This window comes from Salmo salar, chromosome ssa24 (assembly GCF_905237065.1).
Source record: "Salmo salar chromosome ssa24, Ssal_v3.1, whole genome shotgun sequence".
In the NCBI taxonomy this organism is placed as follows: domain Eukaryota; kingdom Metazoa; phylum Chordata; class Actinopteri; order Salmoniformes; family Salmonidae; genus Salmo; species Salmo salar.
Genome location: NC_059465.1, coordinates 26,368,592 through 26,392,777, shown reverse-complemented (window position 1 = coordinate 26,392,777; position 24,186 = coordinate 26,368,592). Strand labels below are relative to the sequence as shown.

At 42.5% G+C, this 24,186-nt stretch overlaps 1 protein-coding gene across 1 annotated transcript in view; it reads right to left on the bottom strand.

Annotated features, from left to right (window-relative positions):
- Positions 1-21,863, bottom strand: part of cacna1ba (calcium channel, voltage-dependent, N type, alpha 1B subunit, a) — a 166,166-nt gene extending 144,303 nt beyond the window's left edge. The window contains exons 1-3 of the mRNA XM_045706959.1: positions 20,953-21,863; positions 19,169-19,274; positions 18,112-18,251 (exon numbers count right to left, since the gene is read on the bottom strand). Coding sequence (XP_045562915.1) covers positions 18,112-18,251; positions 19,169-19,274; positions 20,953-21,209 — 503 coding nt within the window. The 5' untranslated portion in view covers positions 21,210-21,863. The remainder of the gene's footprint in view (positions 1-18,111; positions 18,252-19,168; positions 19,275-20,952) is intronic.
- Positions 21,864-24,186: the final 2,323 nt, after the last annotated feature.

Here is a 24,186-nt window from a genome sequence, read left to right as displayed (position 1 = left end):
ATAATTGTAAATCATTAGTACTCTGCAAATTGACGCAAGAAAAACAAACAGACATTGTATTTGACAAAAACAATCATTTTAAACCTTGATTACACTGGTACACAATCTCATTTTCTCTATTTATGAGTGGAAATACTTGGGAATAGATTTCCTAAATTAAAATCATTTTCAGTTGAATTCCTAGCGATTTGACAGTCTTGTATGTCCAAAAAAACTAATTCATATTGCTCAGAAAACTTTGGGGGACCACCGGTTAATGATCCCTGGCCTAGAAGATCAAAGGATCATTTTAATGAAGTGTACAAATAATCCACTCCAGGGCTCACCTGAAAAAGAGATGTCAATCTCAATGCAACTTCAATAAATAAATAAGAAATTAACACAATTTTTTTTAAAACAATCAGAGTTGTTTTGCATTCTCCCCATGAGGAATGATGCCCACCTCCAGTACAGTAAAGCACTGACATACCACACACTCCGTAGCCCCCCCAAAAATATATAATATATATATATTTTTTTTTTTAGGTTGGGTCCCCCTGGAAGTCGGCCCCCCAGATAGCATATAAACATATCATAAGCAACGACAGACATTTTTTTAATTACCAGAAGTTAGCTTTATAACTGCAACATTTTCTCTCAACCTCAAGGCAAAATGTGTAAAATAACAGGATATTTGCTAACAGATTCATTAAAGTTGTGACAATCCTTATCTGGCAAGGAAAGTTTTATTTTTATAGTTGAAAAAACAAAAGATTTTGTTGCATTATTTTAGCTTACAATTTACATTTAGAGGAATTTTATAAAGAAAAATAATAGTTTTAGGGAAATACTTCAAATATTATTCATGTCCATACCGGCTCTATGCAAAGGACCCAATATAAAACTCGGGGAAAAAAGTGTTTAAAATTCAAAACACTGCCAATAATGGATATTAACTGAAAAATGATCTTATGTACAGTTGAAGTCAGAAGTTTACATAAACCTTAGCCAAATACATTTAAACTCAGTTTTTCACAATTCCTGAATTAAATCCTAGTAAAAATTCCCTGTTTTAGGTCTGTTAGGATCACCACTTTATTTTAAGAATGTGAAATGGCAGAATAATAGTAGAGAGAATTATTTATTTCAGCTTTTATTTCTTTCATCACATTCCCAGTGGGTCAGAAGTTTACATACACTCAATTAGTATTTGGTAGCATTGCCTTTAAATTGTTTAACTTGGGTCAAACGTTTCAGGTAGCCTTCCACAAGCTTCCTACAATAAGTTGGGTGAATTTTGGCCCATTCCTCCTGACAGAGCTGGTGTAACTGAGTCAGGTTTGAAGGCCTCCTTGCTCGCACACACTTTTGAAGTTTTGCCCACACATTTTCTATGGGATTGAGGTCAAGGCTTTGTGATGGCCACTCCAATACCTTGACTTTGTTGTCCTTAAGGCATTTTGCCACAACTTTGAAAGTATGCTTGGTGTCATTGTCCATTTCGAAGACCCATTTGCGACCAAGCTTTAACTTCCTGACTGATGTCCTAAGATGTTGCTTCAATATATCCACGTCATTTTCAAGCCTCATGATGCCATCTATTTTGTGACGTACACCAGTCCCTCCTGCAGGAAAGCACAACATGATGCTGCCACCTCCGTGCTTCACGGTTGGGATGGTGTTCCTCGGCTTGCAACCCTCCCCATTTTTCCTCTAAACATAATGATGGTCATTATGGCCCAACAGTTCTATTTTTGTTTCATCAGACCAGAGCACATTTCTCCAAAAAGTACGATCTTTGTCCCCATATGCAGTTCCAAACCGTAGTCTGGCTTTTTTATGGCAGTTTTGGAGCAGTGGCTTCTTCCTTGCTGAGCGGCCTTTCAGGATATGTTGATATAGGACTCATTTTACTGTGGATATCGATACTTTTGTACCCGTTTCCTCCAGCATCTTCACAAGGTCCTTTGCTGTTGTTCTGGGATTGATTTGCACTTTCGCACCAAAGTACGCCCATCTCTAGGAGACAGAACGCGTCTTCTTCCTGAGCAGTGTGACGGCTGTGTAGACCCATGCTGTTTATACTTGCACACAATTGTTTGTACAGTAGTGCGACAAGACCACTCATGGTCTGTTAAGTTCTCAACCTTTGATAGACCTGTTTGGTAGGCTGTTATTGTAAATAAGATTATGTTCTTAACTGACTTGCCTAGTTAAATAAATAAAATAAAAAGTTGTGTTGTGACAAGGTAGGAGTGTTATACAGAAGATAGCCCTATTTGGTATAAGACCAAGTCCATATTATGGCAAGAACAGCTCAAATAAGCAAAGAGTAACGACAGTCCATCATTACTTTAACACATGAAGGTTGGTCAATCCAGTCGCAAAAACCATCAAGCGCTAAAATGGAACTGGCACTCATGAGGACCGCCACAGGAAAGGAAGACCCAGAGTTACCTCTGCTGAAGATAAGTTCATTAGAGTTAATTGCACCTCAGATTGCAGCCCAAATAAATGCTTCACAGAGTTCAAGTAACAAACACATCTCAAAGTCAACTGTTCAGAGGAGACTGTGTGAATCAGGCCTTCATGGTTGAATTGCTGCAAAGAAACCATTACTAAAGGACACCAATAAGAAGAAGAGACTTGCGTGGGTGACGAAACACGAGCAATGGACATTAGACAGGTGGGAATCTGTTCTTTGGTCTGATGAGTGCAAATTTGAGATTTTTGGTTCCAACTGCCATGTCTTGGTGAGACGCAGAGAAGGTGAACGGATTATCTCTGCATGTATGGTTCCCACCGTGAAGCATGGAGGAGGTGGTGTGATGGTGCTTTCCTATTGACACTGTCAGTGATTTATTTTGGATTCAAGGCACACTTAACCAGCATGGCTACTACAGCATTCTGCAGCGATACGCCACCCCATCTTGTTTGCGCTTAGTGGGACAATCATTTGTTTTTCAACAGGACAATAAACCAACACACCTCCATGCTGTGTAAGGGCTATTTGACCAAGAAGGAGAGGGATGGAGTGTTGCATCAGATGACCTGGCCTCCACAATCACCCAACCTCAACCCAATTGAGATGGTTTGGGATGAGTTGGACTGCAGACTGAAGGAAAAGCAGCCAACAAGGGCTCAGCATATGTGGGAACTCTTTCAAGACTGTTGGAAAAGCATTCCTCATGAAGCTGGTTGAGAGAATGCCAAGAGTGTGCAAAGTTATCATCAAGGCAAAGGGTGGCTACTTTGAAGAATCTAAAATGTGTTTAAAACTTTTTGGTTTACAACATTATTCAATATGTGTAATTTCATAGTTTTGATGTCATCACTATTATTCTACAATGTAGAAAATAGGACAAATTAAGAAAAACCCTTGAATGAGTGTTTCCAAACTTTTGACTGGTACTGTGTGTTACATTTAATTAGGTTTTAGAGCCATAAAGTAACTGAGGAAAAAAAAATTGCTACTGTGTATACCACTTGACCAAACGTTTTTTGGTCTAATGTCAACTCCGTCAGAGTGCTGAAAGATCTGATCGAATGGTTATGTTTTTATTGGGAATTTTCAAATGTATAATTTTCCATATTTTAGAGGCATAAATATATCTGTGGTCAACTCTGTCAGTGGCTTGTCAACAACTTTTTTGTCAATATCCAGAAAAATATTTTAATCAATGTTCTGCAACATTAAACAATTTAAGTGTTTTCTGTGCAAGACCTAACAGGCTGACTACACCGCTTGCGTCGCTGCGCGAGCGTTGCAAAATAAATTCAGAAATCTATATTATTCAATTATTGCACCCACACTGCTCGCTCGCACCAATGAGCATCTGCGTTGCCAAGGGCTAAAATAGAAGACAGTTCTAATTCTGAAGCAGATCGTGCTGCAAGTCCTGCCTCTCCCATCTCCTCATTGGTTTATAGAAGCAGGTACCCACGTGCCATCTCCTCATTGGTTATACCCACGTGGGTGACTGAAAGACGAAATAGGTCAGTGGCGCTAATGCACCTAATTTATGAAATTAGCCAATAGCAATATAAAGTCAAGAGAAGAAAAAGCCTGGAAGAAGGAGAGATGACCAGGAACGATTCGGTTGACCGTTTTATGTGTGGATTAATTGGTGGAGTAGAGGACCTTAAGCATTCCAGGTAAAATAACAACTCAATGTTTATATCCCAGGACAAATTAGCTAGCAACAGCAAGATAGCTAAATAGGACAAATTAGCTAGCAAGTGCAAGCTAGCTAGCTAGATTACCATAAATGTTTAATGCTTTAATGCAACCTGTCCCCAAATTAATATAATTGGTTCAGAGTTTGTTTTGATATTTTAACCTGCGTGTTGTGATCACGTTTGGTATAGGGAGACAAAATACATTTATGCACTATGGCGCACACGCGCAGCCAGTTTGGGTTCCGTGTAAGGGATAATATTTGCTTTATAAATGTTGTTTTCTAGAAAATCTAGAAAAACATGTCAAAATGCTAACGAAACTAGCCCTGGAGCATTTAATAGTGCTATAAAACAAAACAAAAAGAAGTTTGTTTAAATATGTAATACAAATCTCCAATCTAATCTTAGAATAAAAAAATCAAGGCCTTCAAACACTTGTTCAACAATAATTGTAAAAATAAAATCCCTTTTATGGTGTCTGAATTTTCTTAAGAATTTTCTGAATAAAGATGCATTGTATGGAGAAAAAAAATATTAGGAGGTTGTTTCTTTACATGGTTTGATAGTTTGGTCTATAAAAACATCTATTTTAAATGTTGTTAATATTAAGACAAATGCAGTATTTGCGGAAAAAAAGTTGATTGTCCTTTCTTTCAAGAATCCCTGAGCTCTAAAACAGCAACATTTTCTCTCAGCCTCGTGGCAAAATGTGTAAAATAGCATGAGATTTCCTATAATACTGCACAATTGTCTCTCTGCCCCATGGGGGGGGGGGGCTTGCTCCGTCCTTGCAGGTGGCCCCACGAAACTGCGCTACGCCACTGCAGTACAGGAGTAACAGATAGCACCTCTGGGCTATACCTGGGTTCACTCTGCAAGGGGACAGTGCATGATAACACATCCAATTCCACATAGCCCATAGGTGTCACTGCACAATTGACATTGGAGAGTAATAGCTCCTATCCTGAAATAACACCCACTTTAATAAATGGCACCTAACGCCATGCGTGGAACAAAGCTACTCCGTCTCAGTCAGGTCCTTTACCGCTACACTCCACACAGCAAGCCACCAGTGCACCCAGCAGAACAAAATCAAGTTAAGAGCTTCATCATCACACCTTCACATTGAGCTGAGGACAAGAGTAAAGTGCCTCTGAGAAAGGTGGGTCAGGATTGGTGGGGTTAAGACGAAACAACCTTTTCACGCTTCATTGAGCCGGTCAGTCATCTATTGCAGAAGTATTGAAGAACGTAGCTATGATGGTACAGATGTAGGATCTTAATTTGATCACTCTGTTGCAGGATATTTTAAACTTGTAGTGTATGTGAGGCTTAAAAAAGGTTTCTGGCGTTTGTAATTTCTACTTTGAAATGTCAGACTTGATTTTCAACCCATACAAAAATGTCCATTAATTATAATCTACATAATAATTCACACTTCCTGTTGCTGCAGGATTTTTTTACCTGCTGTAGCGAACTGGCTCAAATGACTTACTCCCAAATCTAGAAAAGAAGTCCCACTGCCATTCATTTATTTACTGCCATTTAATATACCGTTACAATATTTTTTGTAATAGTCAATGGTTTATAAAGCATATGCTTAACCTTTTCACAGTGGATCAAACGCACACCCCAACTAACTGGGCGTATTCATCCACACAGTGAAAGACCATTAATAATTCAGCTGTTTGTTCCATTGCTGTTACTTTTGAGAGTGGCTGGCTGATTAGAACACACTACAACCCCACAGCTCATTTGATGAATATCTGCCCCGTATTCTGCATTAGCCCTAACAACAGCACTTGGCCCAATCTCCTATCCCCATCTACTCTCAATTCTAACAAGCTATGCCAGTAAAAGCCTTACATCAGAGCTGCAGCTCCTGCTAGGCTTGTGATATTGCTCAATTCTCAGCACAACGTCACAATGTTTCAAAACCCTTACATGTATCACACATCTGGAAGTGAATCTGTTGTTGCTATTGCTTGCACTGTGGGGAAGTGTAGAACAACCGCAACACACCTGTTCCTATTGTTAGTATTGGAGGAGGGGAGACTCTGGAGAGAGAGAGTTAATGTCCAGTCTCTTGACAACAAGGTAGACGAAATCTGAGCAAGGGTTGCCTTCTAGAGAAACATCAGAGATTGTAACATTCTCTGTTTCACAGAAACATGGCTCACTCGGGATACGTTAGAGTCGGTACAGCCACCTGGTTTCTACATGCATCACGCCGGCAGAAACAAACATCTCTCTGGTAAGAAGAAGGGCAGGGCCTTATGATTAACGAGTCGTCCTTTTGTTCACCTGACCTAGAATTCCTTACAATCAAATGCTGACCGCATTAACTACCAAGAGAATTATCTTCGCCTATAATCGACGGCCCTGAAAGAACTTCATTGGACTCTATGTAAACTGGAAACCACATATCCTGAGGCTGCATTTATTGTAGCTGTTTTTAACTAGGCTAATCTGAAAACAAGGCTCCCTAAATTGTATCAGCATATCGAATGCGCGACCCGGGGTGGCAAAATTCTGGATCATTGTTACTCTAACTTCCGCGACACATACAAAGCCCTCCCTTGCCCTCATTTCGGCAAATCTGACCGCGACTCCATTTTGTTGCTCACAGCCTATAGACAGAAACTAAAACAGGAAATGCCCGTGCTCAGGTCTGTTCAACGGTGGTCCGACCAATCTGATTCCACGCTTCAAGATTTCTTCGATCACGTGGACTAGGATATGTTCCGGATAGTGTCGAACAACAACATTGATGTATACGCTGATGCGGTGAGTGAGTTTATTAGCAAGTACATCGGTGATGTTGTGCCCATGGCGACTATTAAAACCTTCCCCAACCAGAACCCATGGATTGATGGCAGCATTCGCGCAAAACTGAAAGCGCGAACCACTGCTTTTACTCAGGGCAAGGCGACCGGAAACATGACCGAATACAAACAGTGTATCTATTCCCTCCGCAAGGCAATCAAACAAGCTAAGCGTCAGTATAGAGACAAAGTAGAGTCGCAATTCAACAGCTCAGACACGAGAGGTACGTGGCAGGGTCTACAGTCAATCACGGACTACAAAAAGAAAACCAGCCCCGTCGCGGACCAGGATGTCTTGCTCTCAGACAAACTAAACGACGTCTTTGCTCGCGTTGAGGACAATACAGTGCCACCAACACGGCCCGCTACCAAAACTTGTGGGCTCTCCTTCACCGCAGGCAACGTGAGTAAAACATTTAAACGTGTTAACCCTCGCAAGGCTGCCAGCCCAGACGGCATCCCGAGCCGCGTCCTCAGAGCATGCGCAGACCAGCTGGCTGGTGTGTTTACGGACATATTCAATTAATCCCTATCCCAGTCTACTGTTCCCACATGCTTCAAGAGGGACACCATTGTTCCTGTTCTCAAGAAAGCTAAGGTGACTGAGCTAAATGACTATCACTCACTTCCGTCATCATGAAGTGCTTTGAGAGACTATTCAAGGATCATATCACCTCCACCCTAGCTAACACCCTAGACCCACTCCAGTTTGCTTACCGCCCCAACAGGTTCACAGATGACGCAATCACAATCACACTGCCCTAACCCATATGGACAAGAGGAATACCTATGTAAGAATGCTGTTCATCGACTACAGCTCAGCATTTAACACCATAGTACCCTCCAAACTCATCATTAAGCTCGAAACCCTGGGTCTCGACCCTGCCCTGTGCAACTGGGTCCTGGACTTTGACGGGATGCCCCCAGGTGGTTAGGGTAGTTAACAACATCTCCACCCCGCTGATCCTCAACACTGGGGCCCCACAAGGGTGCATTCTCAGCCCTCTCCTGAACTCCCTGTTCACCCATGACTGCGTGGCCATGCACGCCTCCAACTCAATCATCAAGTTTGCAGATGACACTACAGTGGTAGGCTTGATTACCAACAACGACAAGACAAATAAACCTGACTCAACGTCAACAAAACAAAGGAGATGATCGTGGACTTCAGGAAACAGCAGAGGGAGCACCCCCCTATCCACATCGACAGGACAGTAGTGGAGAAGGTGGAAAGTTTTAAGTTCCTCGGCGTACACATCACAGACAAACAGAAATGGTCCACCCGCACAGACAGCGTGGTGAAGAAGGCGTAACAGCGCCTCTTCAACCTCAGGAGGCTGAAGAAATTTGGCTTGTCACCAAAAACACTCACAAACTTTTAGATACACAATCGAGAGCATCCTGTCGGGCTGTATCACCGCCTGGTACGGCAACTGCTCCGCCCACAACCGCAAGGCTCTCCAGAGGGTAGTGAGGTCTGCACAATGCATCACCGGGGGCAAACTACCTGCCCTCCAGGACACCTACACCACCCGATGTCACAGGAAGGCCAAAAAGATCATTAAGGACACTAACCACCCGAGCCACTGCCTGTTCACCCCGCTATCATCCAGAAGGCGAGGTCAGTACAGGCGCATCAAAGCTGGGACCGAGAGACTGAAAAACAGCTTCTATCTCAAGGCCATCAGACTGTTAAACAGCCATCACTAACATTGAGTGGCTGCTGCCAACATACTGACTCAAATCTCTAGCCACTTTAATAAGAAAAAATTGGATGTAATAAATGTATCACTAGTCACTTGAAACAATGCCACTTTATATAATGTTTACATACCCTACATTACTCATCTCATATGTATATACTGTACTCTATACCATCTACTGCATCTTGCCTACGCCGTTCGGCCATCGCTCATCCATATATTTATATGTACATATTCTTATTCATTCCTTTACACTTGTGTGTAAAAGGTAGTTGTGAAATTGTTAGATTACTTGTTAGATATTACTGCATGGTCAGAACTAGAAGCATAAGCATTTTGCTACACTCGCATTAACATCTGCTAACCATGTGTATGTGACCAATAAGATTTGATTTGACATAGCAATATTCCTGGAAGGGTCTGACTGTCCAGAACAAGGTTACTAGGGTACATATGTAAAAATAAGCACATCATTCTCTGTCAAAACACGATTAAAAATGTATGAATCCATATCAACCAACCAATAACAAGCTACATAGGAGCATCTGAACACACTTCAAAATCAGGTACATTGTGAAACAAAGAAAGGTCCTCTTCTCGAAAAACAGCCTGACCTTGCATTCAAGACAACCCTGAGGAGCAGACTCAGCACAGTCCAGGGGTGAATCCATCAAACAATATCTCCAAGCTTCCCCTGGCACAACAATAGAAGAGGCAACAGCATTATAAATAAGGAAAATGGGAGTATTACACTTGAGGGATTTCCAGTTGAGAGCATCAGAGAGAAACATGGCAGAAGGTATGACGGTGGTGGAACAGAGCTGAGGTTGATTAAGACCTTCACAGCCCACTGGAGAACCCACATCCTTCAGCTCTACTGCTGACTGCCCCTGCCTCTCTCTCCACAGACCCATCCCTCAGCTCAGTGGTTCCCAAACTTTTTATAGTCCCGTACCCCTTCAAACATTCAACCAGCGCACTCTGAAATGTTGTTTTTGCCATCATTGTAAGCCTGCCACACACACACTATACAATACATTTATCAAACATAAGAATGAGTGTGAGTTTTTGTCACTACCTGGCTCGTGGGAAGTGACAAAGAGCTCTTATAGGACCAAGGCACAAATAAAAACACTCACTAATTTTGCTCTTTATTTAACCAACTTACATATAAAACCTTATTTGTTCATCGAAAATTGTGAATAACTCACCACAGGTTAATGAGAAGGGTGTGCTTGAAAGGATGCACATAACTCCGTAATGTTGGGTTGTATTGGAGTCACAGGCAAATCATTTTCCACACACAGCCTGTGCCTGTATTTAGTTTTCTTCATGCAAGTGAGGAGCTGAAAATCTACTCTCGCATAGGTATGTGGTCGCAAAGGGCATCAGTGTCATAACAGCATGATTAACCAAGGCAGGATACTCTGAGTGCAGCCCAATACAGAAATCTGGCAGTGGCTTCTGATTAAATTCAATTTTCACTGAACCACTTGTTGCAATTTCTTGTTAAAATATTGGTAAGTGGACTGGAGGCAGGGCATGAAAGGGATAACGAATCCAGTTGTTTGTGTCATCCGTTTCAGGAAAGTATCTGCATAATTGTGCACCCAACTCACTCAGGTGCTTCGCTATATAACATTTGACATTGTCCATAAGCTTGAGTTCATTTGCACACAATGATGGAAAGACCTGTCTGTTGTCCTTGTAAATGCAGACAGAGAAGAGCTCCAACTTCTTGATCATAGCCTCAATTTTGTTCCGCTCATTGAATACAGTTGCGGAGAGTCCCTGTAATCCTAGATTCAGATCATTCAGGTGAGAGAAAACATCACCCAGATAGACCAGTCGTGTGAGAAACTTGTCATCATGCAAGCGGTCAGACAAGTGAAAATGATGGTCAGTAAAGAAAACTTTAAGCTCATCTCTCAATTAAAAAAAACTTGTCAATACTTTGCCTCTTGATAACCAGCACACTTTTCCGTATGTTGTAAAAGCGTTACATGGTCGCTACCCATATCATTGCATAGTGCAGGAAATACACGAGAGTTCAGGGGCCTTGCTCCAACAAAGTTAACCATTTTCACTGTAGTATCCAAAACGTCTTTCAAGCTGTCAGGCATTCCCTTGGCAGCAAGAGGCTCTCGGTGGATGCTGCAGTGTACCCAGGTGGTGTCAGGAGCAACTGCTTGCACGCACGTTACCACTCCACTATGTCTCTCTGTCATGGCTTTTGCACCATCAGTACAGATACCAACACATCTTGACCACCAAAGTCCATTTGATGTCACAAAGCTGTCCAGTACTTTGTTCTCCTGTTGTCCTGGTTTCCAGAAGAGGATGTCTTCCTTAATTGACCCCCCATCAAGGTAACGGACAAATACCAGGAGCTGTGCCAGGCCCGCCACAACTGTTGACTCATCCAGCTGTAATGCATAGAATTCACTGGCTTGTATGCAAAGCAGTAATTGTTTCAAAACATCTCCTGCCATGTCACTGATGCATCGTGAAACAATGTTGTTTGATGAAGGGATTGTCTGTATAGTTTTTTGGGGTCTTTTCTCCCAGCATTGTAGCAGCCATATCCGCGGAAGCAGGAAGAATTAAGTCCTCCACAATAGTATGGGGCTTGCCTGTCCTAGCCACTCGGTAGCTCACCATATAAGACGCTTCTTGCCCCTTCCTATTAATGGTATCTGTTGCTTTTATACATGTCTTTCTACTCGAAAGTCATCTTAATTCTCGCTCAAAAAACCCCTATGGCTTATTTTTCAAATTGGCATGTTTGTTTCTTAATGTCTGCGCTAGAGTGAAGGTTTCATCGAGTTGTGAGATAGTATTTCTTGCACCTAACACACTGTGGCTGAGTAAAGGCACTACTCCCAAAAAAGGAAGCCCAAATCAATGTAGTTCATCATATTTGCGCCTCTTCGAAGGTCCAAAGTCCCTGTCTGTTGTTCGGTGCTTTCCCGGGTAAGTGGGCAGTAGCTCTTCGGCTGCATCAGATTCACAACCGTCAGTGTCCATGCTAGCTGGGCTAGCATGAATTTTACAAATGTAAAATGACCGATGCTAGCATTGGATGTGCTCGTGGAAGCAGAACAACTTGTGTCGTCGACAGGTGCAGGTATAGTACTGCTGGTAGAAGCAGTAGCAGAAGTACTACCAGTAGAGCTGATATGTGTCTATGGACGTGGGCCTTACTTTTTTTAACCATTTATCAATTTTCGAGCAAATGGAATGAGCAGCTACGTTTGGCTACATACGGGCCGTTAGTGGAATCCCCACAAGAGAGTAACGGTTAATGTGATTGGATGTTAATTATTTGACTAGGCTACCTGTATTTGACATTGTGATGTTATTTCGCTGAACACTAGATGGTTTAATTTTATTTTTGGCAGTGAAACGAGGCTACTCAGGCGAGAAAAAAACCACACGCAAATGTATAGCCCTATTGGAAAACATAAATGGACTGTTTGAAAATGTGAACATTTTATATATATATAATTTCCTGACTGGTGTCTTGAGATGTTGCTTCAATATATCCACATAATTTTCCTCCCTCATGATGCCATCTATTTTGTGAAGTGCACCAGTCACTCCTGCAGCAAAGCACCCCCACAACATGATGCAGCCTCCCCCTTTTTCCTCCAAACATAACGATGGTCATTGTGGCCAAACAGTTCTATTTTTGTTTCATCAGACCAGAGGACATTTCTCCAAATAGTACGATCTCTGTCCCCATGTGTATTTGCAAACCGTAGTCTGGCTTTTTTATGGCGGTTTTGGAGCAGTGGCTTCTTCCTTGCTGAGCAGCCTTTCAGGTTATGTCGATATAGGACTCGTTTTACTGTGGATATAGATACTTTTGTATCCGTTCCCTCCAGCATCTTCACAAGGTCCTTTGCTGTTGTTCTGGGATTGATTTGCACTTTTCGCACCACAGTATGTTCATCTCTAGGAGACAGAACGCGTCGCCTTCCCGAGCGGTATGACGGCTGACTGGTCCCATGGTGTTTATACTTGCGTACTATTGTTTGTACAGATGAATGTGGTACATGATTTTCCCATGATGTCAAGCAAAGAGGCACTGAGTTTGAAGGTAGGCCTTGAAATACATCCACAGGTGCACCTCAATTGACTCAAATGGTGTCAATTAGCCGATCAGAAGCTTCTAAAGCCATGACATCATTTTATGGAATTTTCCAAGCTGTTAAAAGGCACAGTGAACTTAGTGTATGTAAACTTCTGACCCACTGGAATTGTGATACAGTGAAATAATCTGTCTGTAAACAATTGTTGGAAAAATGACTTGTGTCATGCACAAAGTAGATTTCCTAACCGACTTGCCAAAACTATAGCTTGTTAACAAGAAATTTGTGGAGTAGTTGAAAAACGAGTTTTAATGACTCCAACCTAAGTGTATGTAAACTTCTGACTTCAACTGTATATATACTGCTCAAAAAAATAAAGGGAACACTTAAACAACACATCCTAGATCTGAATGAAAGAAATAATCTTATTAAATACTTTTTTCTTTACATAGTTGAATGTGCTGACAACAAAAATCACACAAAAATAATCAATGGAAATCCAATTTATCAACCCATGGCGGTCTGGATTTGGAGTCACACTCAAAATTAAAGTGGAAAACCACACTACAGGCTGATCCAACTTTGATGTAATGTCCTTAAAACAAGTCAAAATGAGGCTCAGTAGTGTGTGTGGCCTCCACGTGCCTGTATGACCTCCCTACAACGCCTGGGCATGCTCCTGATGAGGTGGCGGATGGTCTCCTGAGGGATCTCCTCCCAGACCTGGACTAAAGCATCCGCCAACTCCTGGACAGTCTGTGGTGCAACGTGGCGTTGGTGGATGGAGCGAGACATGATGTCCCAGATGTGCTCAATTGGATTCAGGTCTGGGGAACGGGCGGGCCAGTCCATAGCATCAATGCCTTCCTCTTGCAGGAACTGCTGACACACTCCAGCCACATGAGGTCTAGCATTGTCTTGCATTAGGAGGAACCCAGGGCCAACCGCACCAGCATATGGTCTCACAAGGGGTCTGAGGATCTCATCTCGGTACCTAATGGCAGTCAAGCTACCTCTGGCGAGCACATGGAGGGCTGTGCGGCCCCCCAAAGAAATGCCACCCCACACCATGACTGACCCACCGCCAAACCGGTCATGCTGGAGGATGTTGCAGGCAGCAGAACGTTCTCCACGGCGTCTCCAGACTCTGTCACGTCTGTCACGTGCTCAGTGTGAACCTGCTTTCATCTGTGAAGAGCACAGGGCGCCAGTGGCGAATTTGCCAATCTTGGTGTTCTCTGGCAAATGCCAAACGTCCTGCACGGTGTTGGGCTGTAAGCACAACCCCCACCTGTGGACGTCGGGCCCTCATACCACCCTCATGGAGTCTGTTTCTGACCGTTTGAGCAGACACATGCACATTTATGGCCTGCTGGAGGTCATTTTGCAGGGCTCTGGCAGTGCTCCTCCTGCTCCTCCTTGCACAAAGGCGGAGGTAGCGGTCCTGCTGCTGGGTTGTTGCCATCCTACGACCTCCTCCACGTCTCCTGATGTACTGGCCTGTCTCCTGGTAGCGCCTACATGCTCTGGACACTACGCTGACAGACACAGCAAACCTTCTTGCCACAGCTCGCATTGATGTGCCATCCTGGATGAGCTGCACTACCTGAGCCACTTGTGTGGGTTGTAGACTCCGTCTCATGCTACCACTAGAGTGAAAGCACCGCCAGCATTCAAAAGTGACCAAAACATCAGCCAGGAAGCATAGGAACTGAGAAGTGGTCTGTGGTCCCCACCTGCAGAACCACTCCTTTATTGGGGGTGTCTTGCTAATTGCCTATAATTTCCACCTGTTGTCTATTCCATTTGCACAACAGCATGTGAAATTTATTGTCAATCAGTGTTGCTTCTTAAGTGGACAGTTTGATTTCACAGAAGTGTGATTGACTTGGAGTTACATTGTGTTGTTTAAGTGTTCCCTTTATTTTTTTGAGCAGTGTATATTTAAAAAATATATATGGGGAGGATTGTAAATGATGCAGACAATTACATTGATGGAAGGTACAATCTATTCGCAATATTAAAGCTGATCCACCCCCCCAAAAAAAGAACGGGTTTCCTTGATAATCAGTGAGTCAGTCATTACTATGGGGATTGATTTCCTGCTAGTAGCAACCTGTAGTTGACTGAAGGGATAGCGGTCAGTTCTTTGGTGTGCATGCAGCACATAGTGATCCAATCGCTATCAGAGACTGACAACATGGGTCAATCACTCACTGTAGCATGGCACTGATAACAGAGCCAGACTTCTCCTGTAATGGCTCTCATCCACCACCCAGCCCTTCAATTAAGGTTATCATGTCAGGTTGCTCTGTCCCAATTTAATCAGCTCTGCCTCCCCTCCTACCCTCTCCCTCCCTCCATCCCCCCAGTCAGCCCTATCCACACGTAGTGGCAGTGAATATGGGAGGTAGCAGAGCAGAATGATGCCCTGTGTGTTCAGTGATGGTGACAGGTCCAAGTAGAGTATGTGACACTGTCAATAACCCTAACGACAGGCTGTCAATAACCCTAACGACACGCTGTCAATAACCCTAACAACACGCAGTCAATAACCCTAATGACACGCAGTCAATAACCCTAATGACACGCTGTCAATAACCCTAACGACACGCTGTCAATAACCCTAACGACACGCTGTCAATAACCCTAACGACACGCTGTCAATAACCCTAACGACACACTGTCAATAACCCTAACGACACACTGTCAATAACCCTAACGACACACTGTCAATAACCCTAACGACACACTGTATCGACAGATACAGTGAGGGAAAAAAGTATTTGATCCCCTGCTGATTTTGTACGTTTGCCCACTGACAAAGAAATTATCAGTCTATAATTTTAATGGTAGGTTTATTTGTGTAAGAGACAGGACAATAACAAAAATCCAAAAAAACCCATGTCAAAAATGTTATAAAATTATTTGCATTTTAATGAGGGAAATAAGTATTTGACCCCTCTGCAAAACATGACTTAGTACTTGGTGGCAAAACCCTTGTTGGCAATCACAGAGGTCAGACGTTTCTTGTAGTTGGCCACCAGGTTTGCACACATCTCAGGAGCGATTTTGTCCCACTCCTCTTTGCAGATCTTCTCCAAGTCATTAAGGTTTCAAGGCTGACGTTTGGCAACTCGAACCTTCAGCTCCCTCCACAGATTTTCTATGGGATTAAGGTCTGGAGACTGGCTAGGCCACTCCAGGACCTTAATGTGCTTCTCCTTGAGCCACTCCTTTGTTGCCTTGGCCGTGTGTTTTGGGTCATTGTCATGCTGGAATACCCATCCTCGACCCATTTTCAATACCCTGGCTGAGGGAAGGAAGTTCTAACCCAAGATTTGACGGTACATGGCCCCGTCCATCGTCCCTTTGATGCGGTGAAGTTGTCCTGTCCCCTTAGCAGAAAAACACCCCCAAAGCATAATGTTTCCACCTTCATGTTTGATGGTGGGGATGGTGTTCATGGTGTCATAGGCAGCATTCCTCCTCCTCCAAATACGGCGAGTTGAGTTGATGCCAAAGAGCTCCATTTTGGTCTCATCTGACCACAACACTTTGACCCAGTTGTCCTCTGAATCATTCAGATGTTCATTTGCAAACTTCAGACGGGCATGTATATGTGCTTTCTTGAGCAGGGGGATCTTGCGGGTGCTGCAGGATTTCAGTCCTTCACGGCGTAGTGTGTTACCAATTGTTTTCTTGGTGACTATGGTCCCAGCTGCCTTGAGATCATTGACAAGATCCTCCCGTGTAGTTCTGGGCTGATTCCTCACCGTTCTCATGATCATTGTAACTCCACGAGGTGAGATCTTGCATGGAGCCCCAGGCTGAGGGAGATTGACAGTTCGTTTGTGTTTCTTCCATTTGCGAATAATCGCACCAACTGTTGTTACCTTCTCACCAAGCTGCTTGGCGATGGTCTTGTAGCCCATTCCAGCCTTGTGTAGGTCTACAATCTTGTCCCTGACATCCTTGGAGAGCTCTTTGGTCTTGTCCATGGTGGAGAGTTTGGAATCTGATTGATTGATTGCTTCTGTGGACAGGTGTCTTTTATACAGGTAACAAGCTGTGGTTAGGAGCACTCCCTTTAAGAGTGTGCTCCTAATCTCAGCTCGTGATTGAGAGGGGGTCAAATACTTATTTCCCTCATTAAAATGCAAATCAATTTATAACATTTTTGACATGCGTTTTTCTGGATTTTTTTGTTATTATTCTGTCTCTCACTGTTCAAATAAACCTACCATTAAAATGATAGCCTGATAATTTCTTCGTCAGTGGGCAAACGTACAAAATCAGCAGGGGATGAAATACTTTTTTCCCCTCACTGTAAGCTGCACACTACCTTTTTCTCTACAGCCCTCTCTCACACACGGCTTTGTGTGAAGGTTACTCTGAAACGAGACCAATTTCAGGAATTGGGCTTATTACATTGCAATTGGCTGTTTCCCCCTATGTCCACTGAGTTGGAGCAAAAGGTTTGAACACTAAGCATTACCTCCAGTGGGTGGAGCAGGCCTTCCAGAGAATCTGTTTATTGCAACATGTCAAAACATACGTTAGCCCCAATAGATGGGCCAAAGAAATCTCAGAGCCTTTAAGGAACAGCAAGCCAGGACGCTCCTTAGTGATACTAGCAACTCCCCCGGGAATCTCTCCAGCGTAACAGTATCCTCGTCATTACCCCTCCATCCTTTCCCCCCCATGGTTACTCAGTGAAGGCCTACAGTAGTTACCTTATACTCCTCCGCCACCCATAGTTCCACTCCTATTGCCGCATTGACATACTAGCTCCTATACTCAATCTCCTCTCTCAGTGCTGCCACTTCTACTTCTGCTCTTGTGGCCCTATTGTTTTTTTGCAAAGATACCATTTATGGTATAGTTTATTATAACATCCTGTATTGTTTTCCTGAATATCTATTCTAGACAATACTTCCATTGTGGAAAAACCACATGAATTTCACGTGAACACGTGTGAAGTGTTCCAAAAACTCATTTTCATGTGATCATGTGTGAAGTTAATGTGATAACAGGTGACCACATGTAAAACAATATATGATAACATGAAACTACACATGTGAAATCACATAGGTTATTTTACTGCTGCATATGCAATCATACAGTTATGGCTAAAATAATAGGATTATGTAGCCAATCAGGGTTAGAAATTCAGTCATTCCTTGTCTCCAGTGCTGCATGATGTCATTAGAAATGTGAAATTACCTTACACACATTAACATTGTGCTTCCTCATTAATCCACTGAGCATCAGGTTTGTCAGTTTGAAGCCGTGTGAACATTTAGCATGAGCCATTAGCTCAGTACTCACCCTGTTAGCACCACCACAAAGTCCATTACATTCCAGCCATTCCGAAGATAGGAGCCTTTGTGAAACGCAAAACCAAGGGCGATGATCTTAATGCCAGCTTCAAAACAAAATATTGCAATAAAATAGGGCTCTGTGTCATCCTGTTAAGACAAGAGAGGGTGAGACTGTAACCATTGATATCCATCATCATTAGTTTGTGAATATGATTTTGTGAACAAGATTTTACAATTATGGGCTGAATGTGAGTTAAAGCAATTTGATGGCTTCATATCATGACAGAGTGAGGGACATCTGACAGAGCCCATCTGGGGGAGTGGATCTATAACAGGGTGAGGCACTTTGCCTGAAGGGAGTGGATCTATAACAGGGTGAGGCACTTTGCCTGAAGGGAGTGGCTCTATAACAGGGTGAGGCACTTTGCCTGAAGGGAGTGGATCTATAACAGGGTGAGGCACTTTGCCTGAAGGGAGTGGATCTATAACAGGGTGAGGCACTTTGCCTGAAGGGAGTGGATCTATAACAGGGTGAGGCACTTTGCCTGAAGGGAGTGGATCTATAACAGGGTGAGGCACTTTGCCTGAAGGGAGTGGATCTATAACAGGGTGAGGCACTTTGCCTGAAGGGAGTGGATCTATAACAGGGTGAGGCACTTTGCCTGAAGGGAGTGACATTTCATTCTTAAATCAACCAGCCTGCCCCAAGCAGCTAAGTCTTTTTGATTGGCCAGAGGAGCTCACAGCATTTACCCTTTCAATGGCACAACTTAACAACAGAGTTCAATAGGGAGCCTAAAGTGGCTGTGAACAGGGAATCAAAGGCAGCTCTGTGTGATACTGGCGAGATGACTGAGCACAACTGGTGAGAAACCCCAGCAGCCTTCATGGGTAACATGCACAACATGTCATTCAACTCTGTGTGTAGATAGCATTCATGCATGTGAGAATATAATGACTGACACCTATCATTCCCTTGGCGAGAGGAGTACAGTTAACCAATAATCAACCAAATATGATATAATATTGGTATGGTACATGTAACCCATGTGATGGTTGCTTACCAAGCGCTCTGACATGGGGGTCTTGTCGCTGGCTGGTAGGTGCTGCTCCAAGGCAAGGACGATGCAGTTGGCTATAATGGTGGCCAGGATCAGGTATTCAAATGGAGTGAGACGGTTAAGAAAAACACTGTATAAATGTTAGGCATACCTACCATCTGCAATACATTAGAAGAAGTAGAAGAAGCGTCCCTGACAGAAATATTCTGCAATTATCACATTCAAAAGCTGCTTAACAGAAGAGTACCATAAATTATACAAGAACTGAAGCATAATGACAATGGGTGCAGTAATAAGCTACCAAAACTTAATTGAGTTGGACTGGATCTCAGAATGCAACACTAAACATGTGTAACTGAGAGAAACTGAGAGATTTGTCAGTTGCTGCTGTTCCTGTAATTGCATGGTTGTTTATGGAGGCTATATCTCTCCTCTGGAAACAGTGGTGCACAGTGGACTAGCACCTCACCTCAGCCAATGGGCTACAGTACATCAACACCCCATGTGACATCATTCACTGGTCTAGGGCTGCTACAATGGCCCCATGACCCTAGAATCTAACTCAAAGGAGAAAATAGAAATACTGCATAGTGGTTTGGAAATACACAGGTAAGCTAAAGGCTGAGAAGTGTTTACTCAGCACCAGAGTTAACCAAGCAGTTATGTAAGTAATGGATGCCATAAAACAAATGTATGCACATTAATTGCAATACCTCAAAAGGTTCATTAATCAAATCTCATGAAATAGTGCTTCAGGGGTGACTGTTTCTCTATGCACAGTTTTGACAAGCTGTAGAGGATATTGGTATCCCTCATTTGGAAAATTATATAAAATATCTCATATCAACAGGTGGTCAACACTGCCAGAGCATTTTATGGGACATAAAGGACAATATTAATGAATTTTGCATTGAAATCAAATTGGTTGTGTAAACTAAACTAAATACACAACTAATTTCCAAGGTTTGTTTCTCCCTATTTTTGTTCCAATGCCTACAAATGATGGCCTACACCTGAGTTAGTGTCTAAACATGATCATTCTATGTTTGACTGTGAGAGAAATCGACCAGCACTTAATTCTTATGGATCACTGCTTTGATAGGACACGCACGCAAAATAGCCTGTCTGTGTTTAATAGACAGCCTTCCCGCTAGCTTCCCATTTACTGTTGAGCAGCATTTTGCGCGTGGGTAAGTTTAGCACCTTGGAGAGCGCTGGTGCTGAAACGTGTACACAGTAGCTACTGTAGCTTACGTGATATAAAACACCAAAATTGTTTTGGTTGCTTGGAGAGACTTGGTCCCAGAAACAAATGGAGCGATGCCGTAGCTATTTGATATGTAACAATGGCATAGTCCCCTGGGCAGACTATCACATAGGCTTGTTTACTTAGCAAATATACCGGAATCGATTGCATTTGGCAAGTAGAACGTAAAATGCGTAGGCCTAATCACTTATACATTTATGGTGCTTCACAAAATCCAGTCAAAATATCCGGCTGAGCAGTATCACCAATTACCCCATTGTAGTGGGTCCTCTCATCCGAGAGTGGTTATAGGCTATATAGGCCTACTGAGATGGGTTATACTGTATTACAAAGTCAACAGCTGTTGTTCCTCCATGCCATATTACAGCCTGCAACAAATTAACTTAAAACCATGACCTATAGTCTAGAACGTTGCCCCCTGTGTACAATCACGTCGACATTAAATCCCACTGATAAGCTTATAATCAAATAATGTACTGGTACCAGAAATACGTTGTTTTAAGCAAAAAAAGGATATGGCCATTCGGTAATCTTTTTGGCATATTTCCGTATGATACAGTCCTCACTAAAGATGAATAGAGACCGGTTGACAGTAAGACAGCTCTGCTTGACAGGGATGGGGTTGTAAATGGCCATTGTCCTGGCTCGTTGGGCCATTGATTGTTTGTACACCCTAGGGCCGCTTGGGTGGCCTGCTGGCCTACCTGCCACTCTTGGTGGGCCCGCTTGACAGACCCCTCCACGCCGGTTAGATAGTTCCTCTTCGAAGCGAGCCATTCTAGAATCGCACAAATCTTACTCAAAAGATCTAAACTGACACTAGATAAAAGATAGAGAAAAAGCATCACAACACACACAGTTGTTCCAGCCACGCGATCCTTTCGGTGTGTGGAATGTTCAAGAGAATATTCAACAAATAAAAGGAAGTATTTTTCTTCAGAGATTCTGTTTGGTTGTCTCCGCCTTGTTCCTTCCCATAATGTCAATTGTCCAGATGTCCAAATGATATGAAACATGAAGGATAAAGTTTATATTTCCATGTCACATATTTGTCAATTAGTGTTCTTCTGGCTGAATGGCTATATATAAATATATATATCTTCTTTCACTGGGCTATAAGCTTTAAAAAACATCCAGTTTAACACATGTCACATAACACAATTCGCATAACATAAGGCTATGACTGCATAGCTGACTTACAATACGGTCCACATAAAATAGATGCTTATCTGGTGTTTCCGACTCGATTGGTTTGCCATTGCGCGTTCAAGTTAATCTTTTTTATTACCTCCTACGTTTCTTATCAAAACGAGGTACCTCACATGATTCGTTCCATTAATCTCCCTATTAATTCAGGCACGGTGTAACGAGAAAACACGGGGTTGGCACCTCTGCTTCCGCTAAATCACTCCCTGGCTATGTATAATGTAACCACTTTCTCCAGCCAGTGCTCCTTATGAATCGACACACGTGACTAAAAAGACGCCAGGCAGTGGCTCCACCTGTACGGTCTCTGTATCCATAGCACCAGGGAGAAAGAAGGAATCATCTCCTCTCTCTCTCTGATCAGAATAATCACGGAGGTTTCTTGAGAAATCGTGTCAAACAATGCAAAATGTTGAAATTATGAAGCCACTCCCCCCAAAAATGTATTTATTTTTTCATTCAATATCATCCGCTATTTCGTGAAATGTTGCTGTCCTTGGCATCAGTGATGTGCGGGTTGACTAATAGTGTCATGAAATATTGTGTGGATGAAGGGCTGTTTGGTGGCGGTCGGGTCATTTGTTTGGGCCATCTGACAGTGAGTAAAGCTAAACTTTCGGGAATAACTTTACGCGCGCCAAATAGCAAAACACGCCAATCGCTTTTGAGAACCTGCAGAAAAAAGTTAAATGTAGATCCACTGAGGCAGAAAGGACAATGTCTGACATTAACTCAGTAAGAGAAAAGATGCGAAATGGAGAGTTGAAAATAAATAGAATGGAGGGCCAAAAAAGTAATGTTCGGGAAAGATTTGGTGAAGTGGTAAAAAAGCCTGATAGCAGTGCCGGCTATGTTATGTGTGATGATTGTGCAGCGCTATACAAATTCGACAGTCACAAGACCGGGACTTCAAATAGGTCTAAGGCACGTCAAGGGAACTGTAGCCTACCGTTGAGATGGGTGAAATGAAATGTGGACACTGACTGTAGGTCTATAACTCTTCACATGGTCTTAATACGACCTCCTGCAGAATTTCAGTGCCAACAGAAATTATATTTGAATTTTATAATTTGGCATTTTTATTTGAATATTGAATTAGGATGCAATATTTGAGTGTTTAATGCACAAATTGAATTCATAAATTTAACTTGTATTTCATGATTTTAAACTGAATTAATATTGTATTACATTTCAGTTTAATATTCAAATTAAGTATTTATATATTCAGTTTAAATACAGTAGATAGTCTAACAAGTTTGCAAACCGTCATTTCAAGTTAATCAACGTTTCATATACTAAACTTTTCAGATGCCTTCAGATCCAGTTCAAATTCAGTTCTCTAAATTCTGAATTAAAACCAGAAACAACATCCTGGTACTTTGCCAGCCAGGAAAGGTAGAGGAGAACAGATATAATCATACACACTCTCTTGTAAACAGAAGCTTCTGGCGGTTTCTGAAGCCAACGTGGCATGTTTAATAATATTTCTTGTAATTTTTTATTTAACTAACTAGGCAATTAAATAACAAATTCTTATTTTACAATGACGGCATACCCCAGCCAAACCCTCCCCTAACAACACTGGGCCAATTGTGCGCCACCCAATGGGACTCCTGATCACAGCCGGTTGTGATACAGCCCGGGATCGAACCAGGGTCTGTAGTGACACCTCTCTGTAGTGACACCTCTGAGATGCAGTTCCTTAGACCACTGTGCCACTAGGGAGCCCATGACTTCCTATGAATTAAGCTCTAACGTTTGAACTGCTTTGGCTATAAGCTATTATGACCCCATTCCTGAAAGCTAAGACTCTGGAACATGTATATGCTTTCTGTTCCCCATCAGAGGGCATCCGCCCTCCCTTACAAGTAGCATTGCGCTTTGGCTTATCATGAGTGTTGGACTTGGTGAGATATATGGCGCGATTTCTGTGCCAACAGATATTTCATTTCAATTTTATAATTTAGAATTTGCATAAGGTTTTTGAATTAGAATTTCATATTTTTTTTATGTTTAATGCACACTTAATAATTTAATTTATAAATTGAACTTGTCTGAAGTTGAATAGATGAAACTTTGATAAACTTGAAATAGCTTGTAAACTTGATACACAGACAATGAACGCAATATCTACCATATTGAAACTGAATATATAAATATTAAATATGAAATTAAATTGCAAGTCATTCATTTCAGTTAAAATGGTGAATTCTATGATTCAATTTGTGCATTACAAATTCAAAAATATTTCATTGGCACCGAAATCGCTCCATAGAGGTAGCCTAGGCCACAGCAGAGCGAAATCGCTCCATAGAGGTAGCCTAGGCCACAGCAGAGCGAAATCGCTCCATAGAGGTAGCCTAGGCCACAGCAGAGCGAAATCGCTCCATAGAGGTAGCCTAGGCCACAGCAGAGCGAAATCGCTCCATAGAGGTAGCCTAGGCCACAGCGAGCACAGCAGAGCGAAATCGCTCCATAGAGGTAGCCTAGGCCACAGCAGAGCACAGCAGAGCGAAATCGCTCCATAGAGGTAGCCTAGGCCACAGCA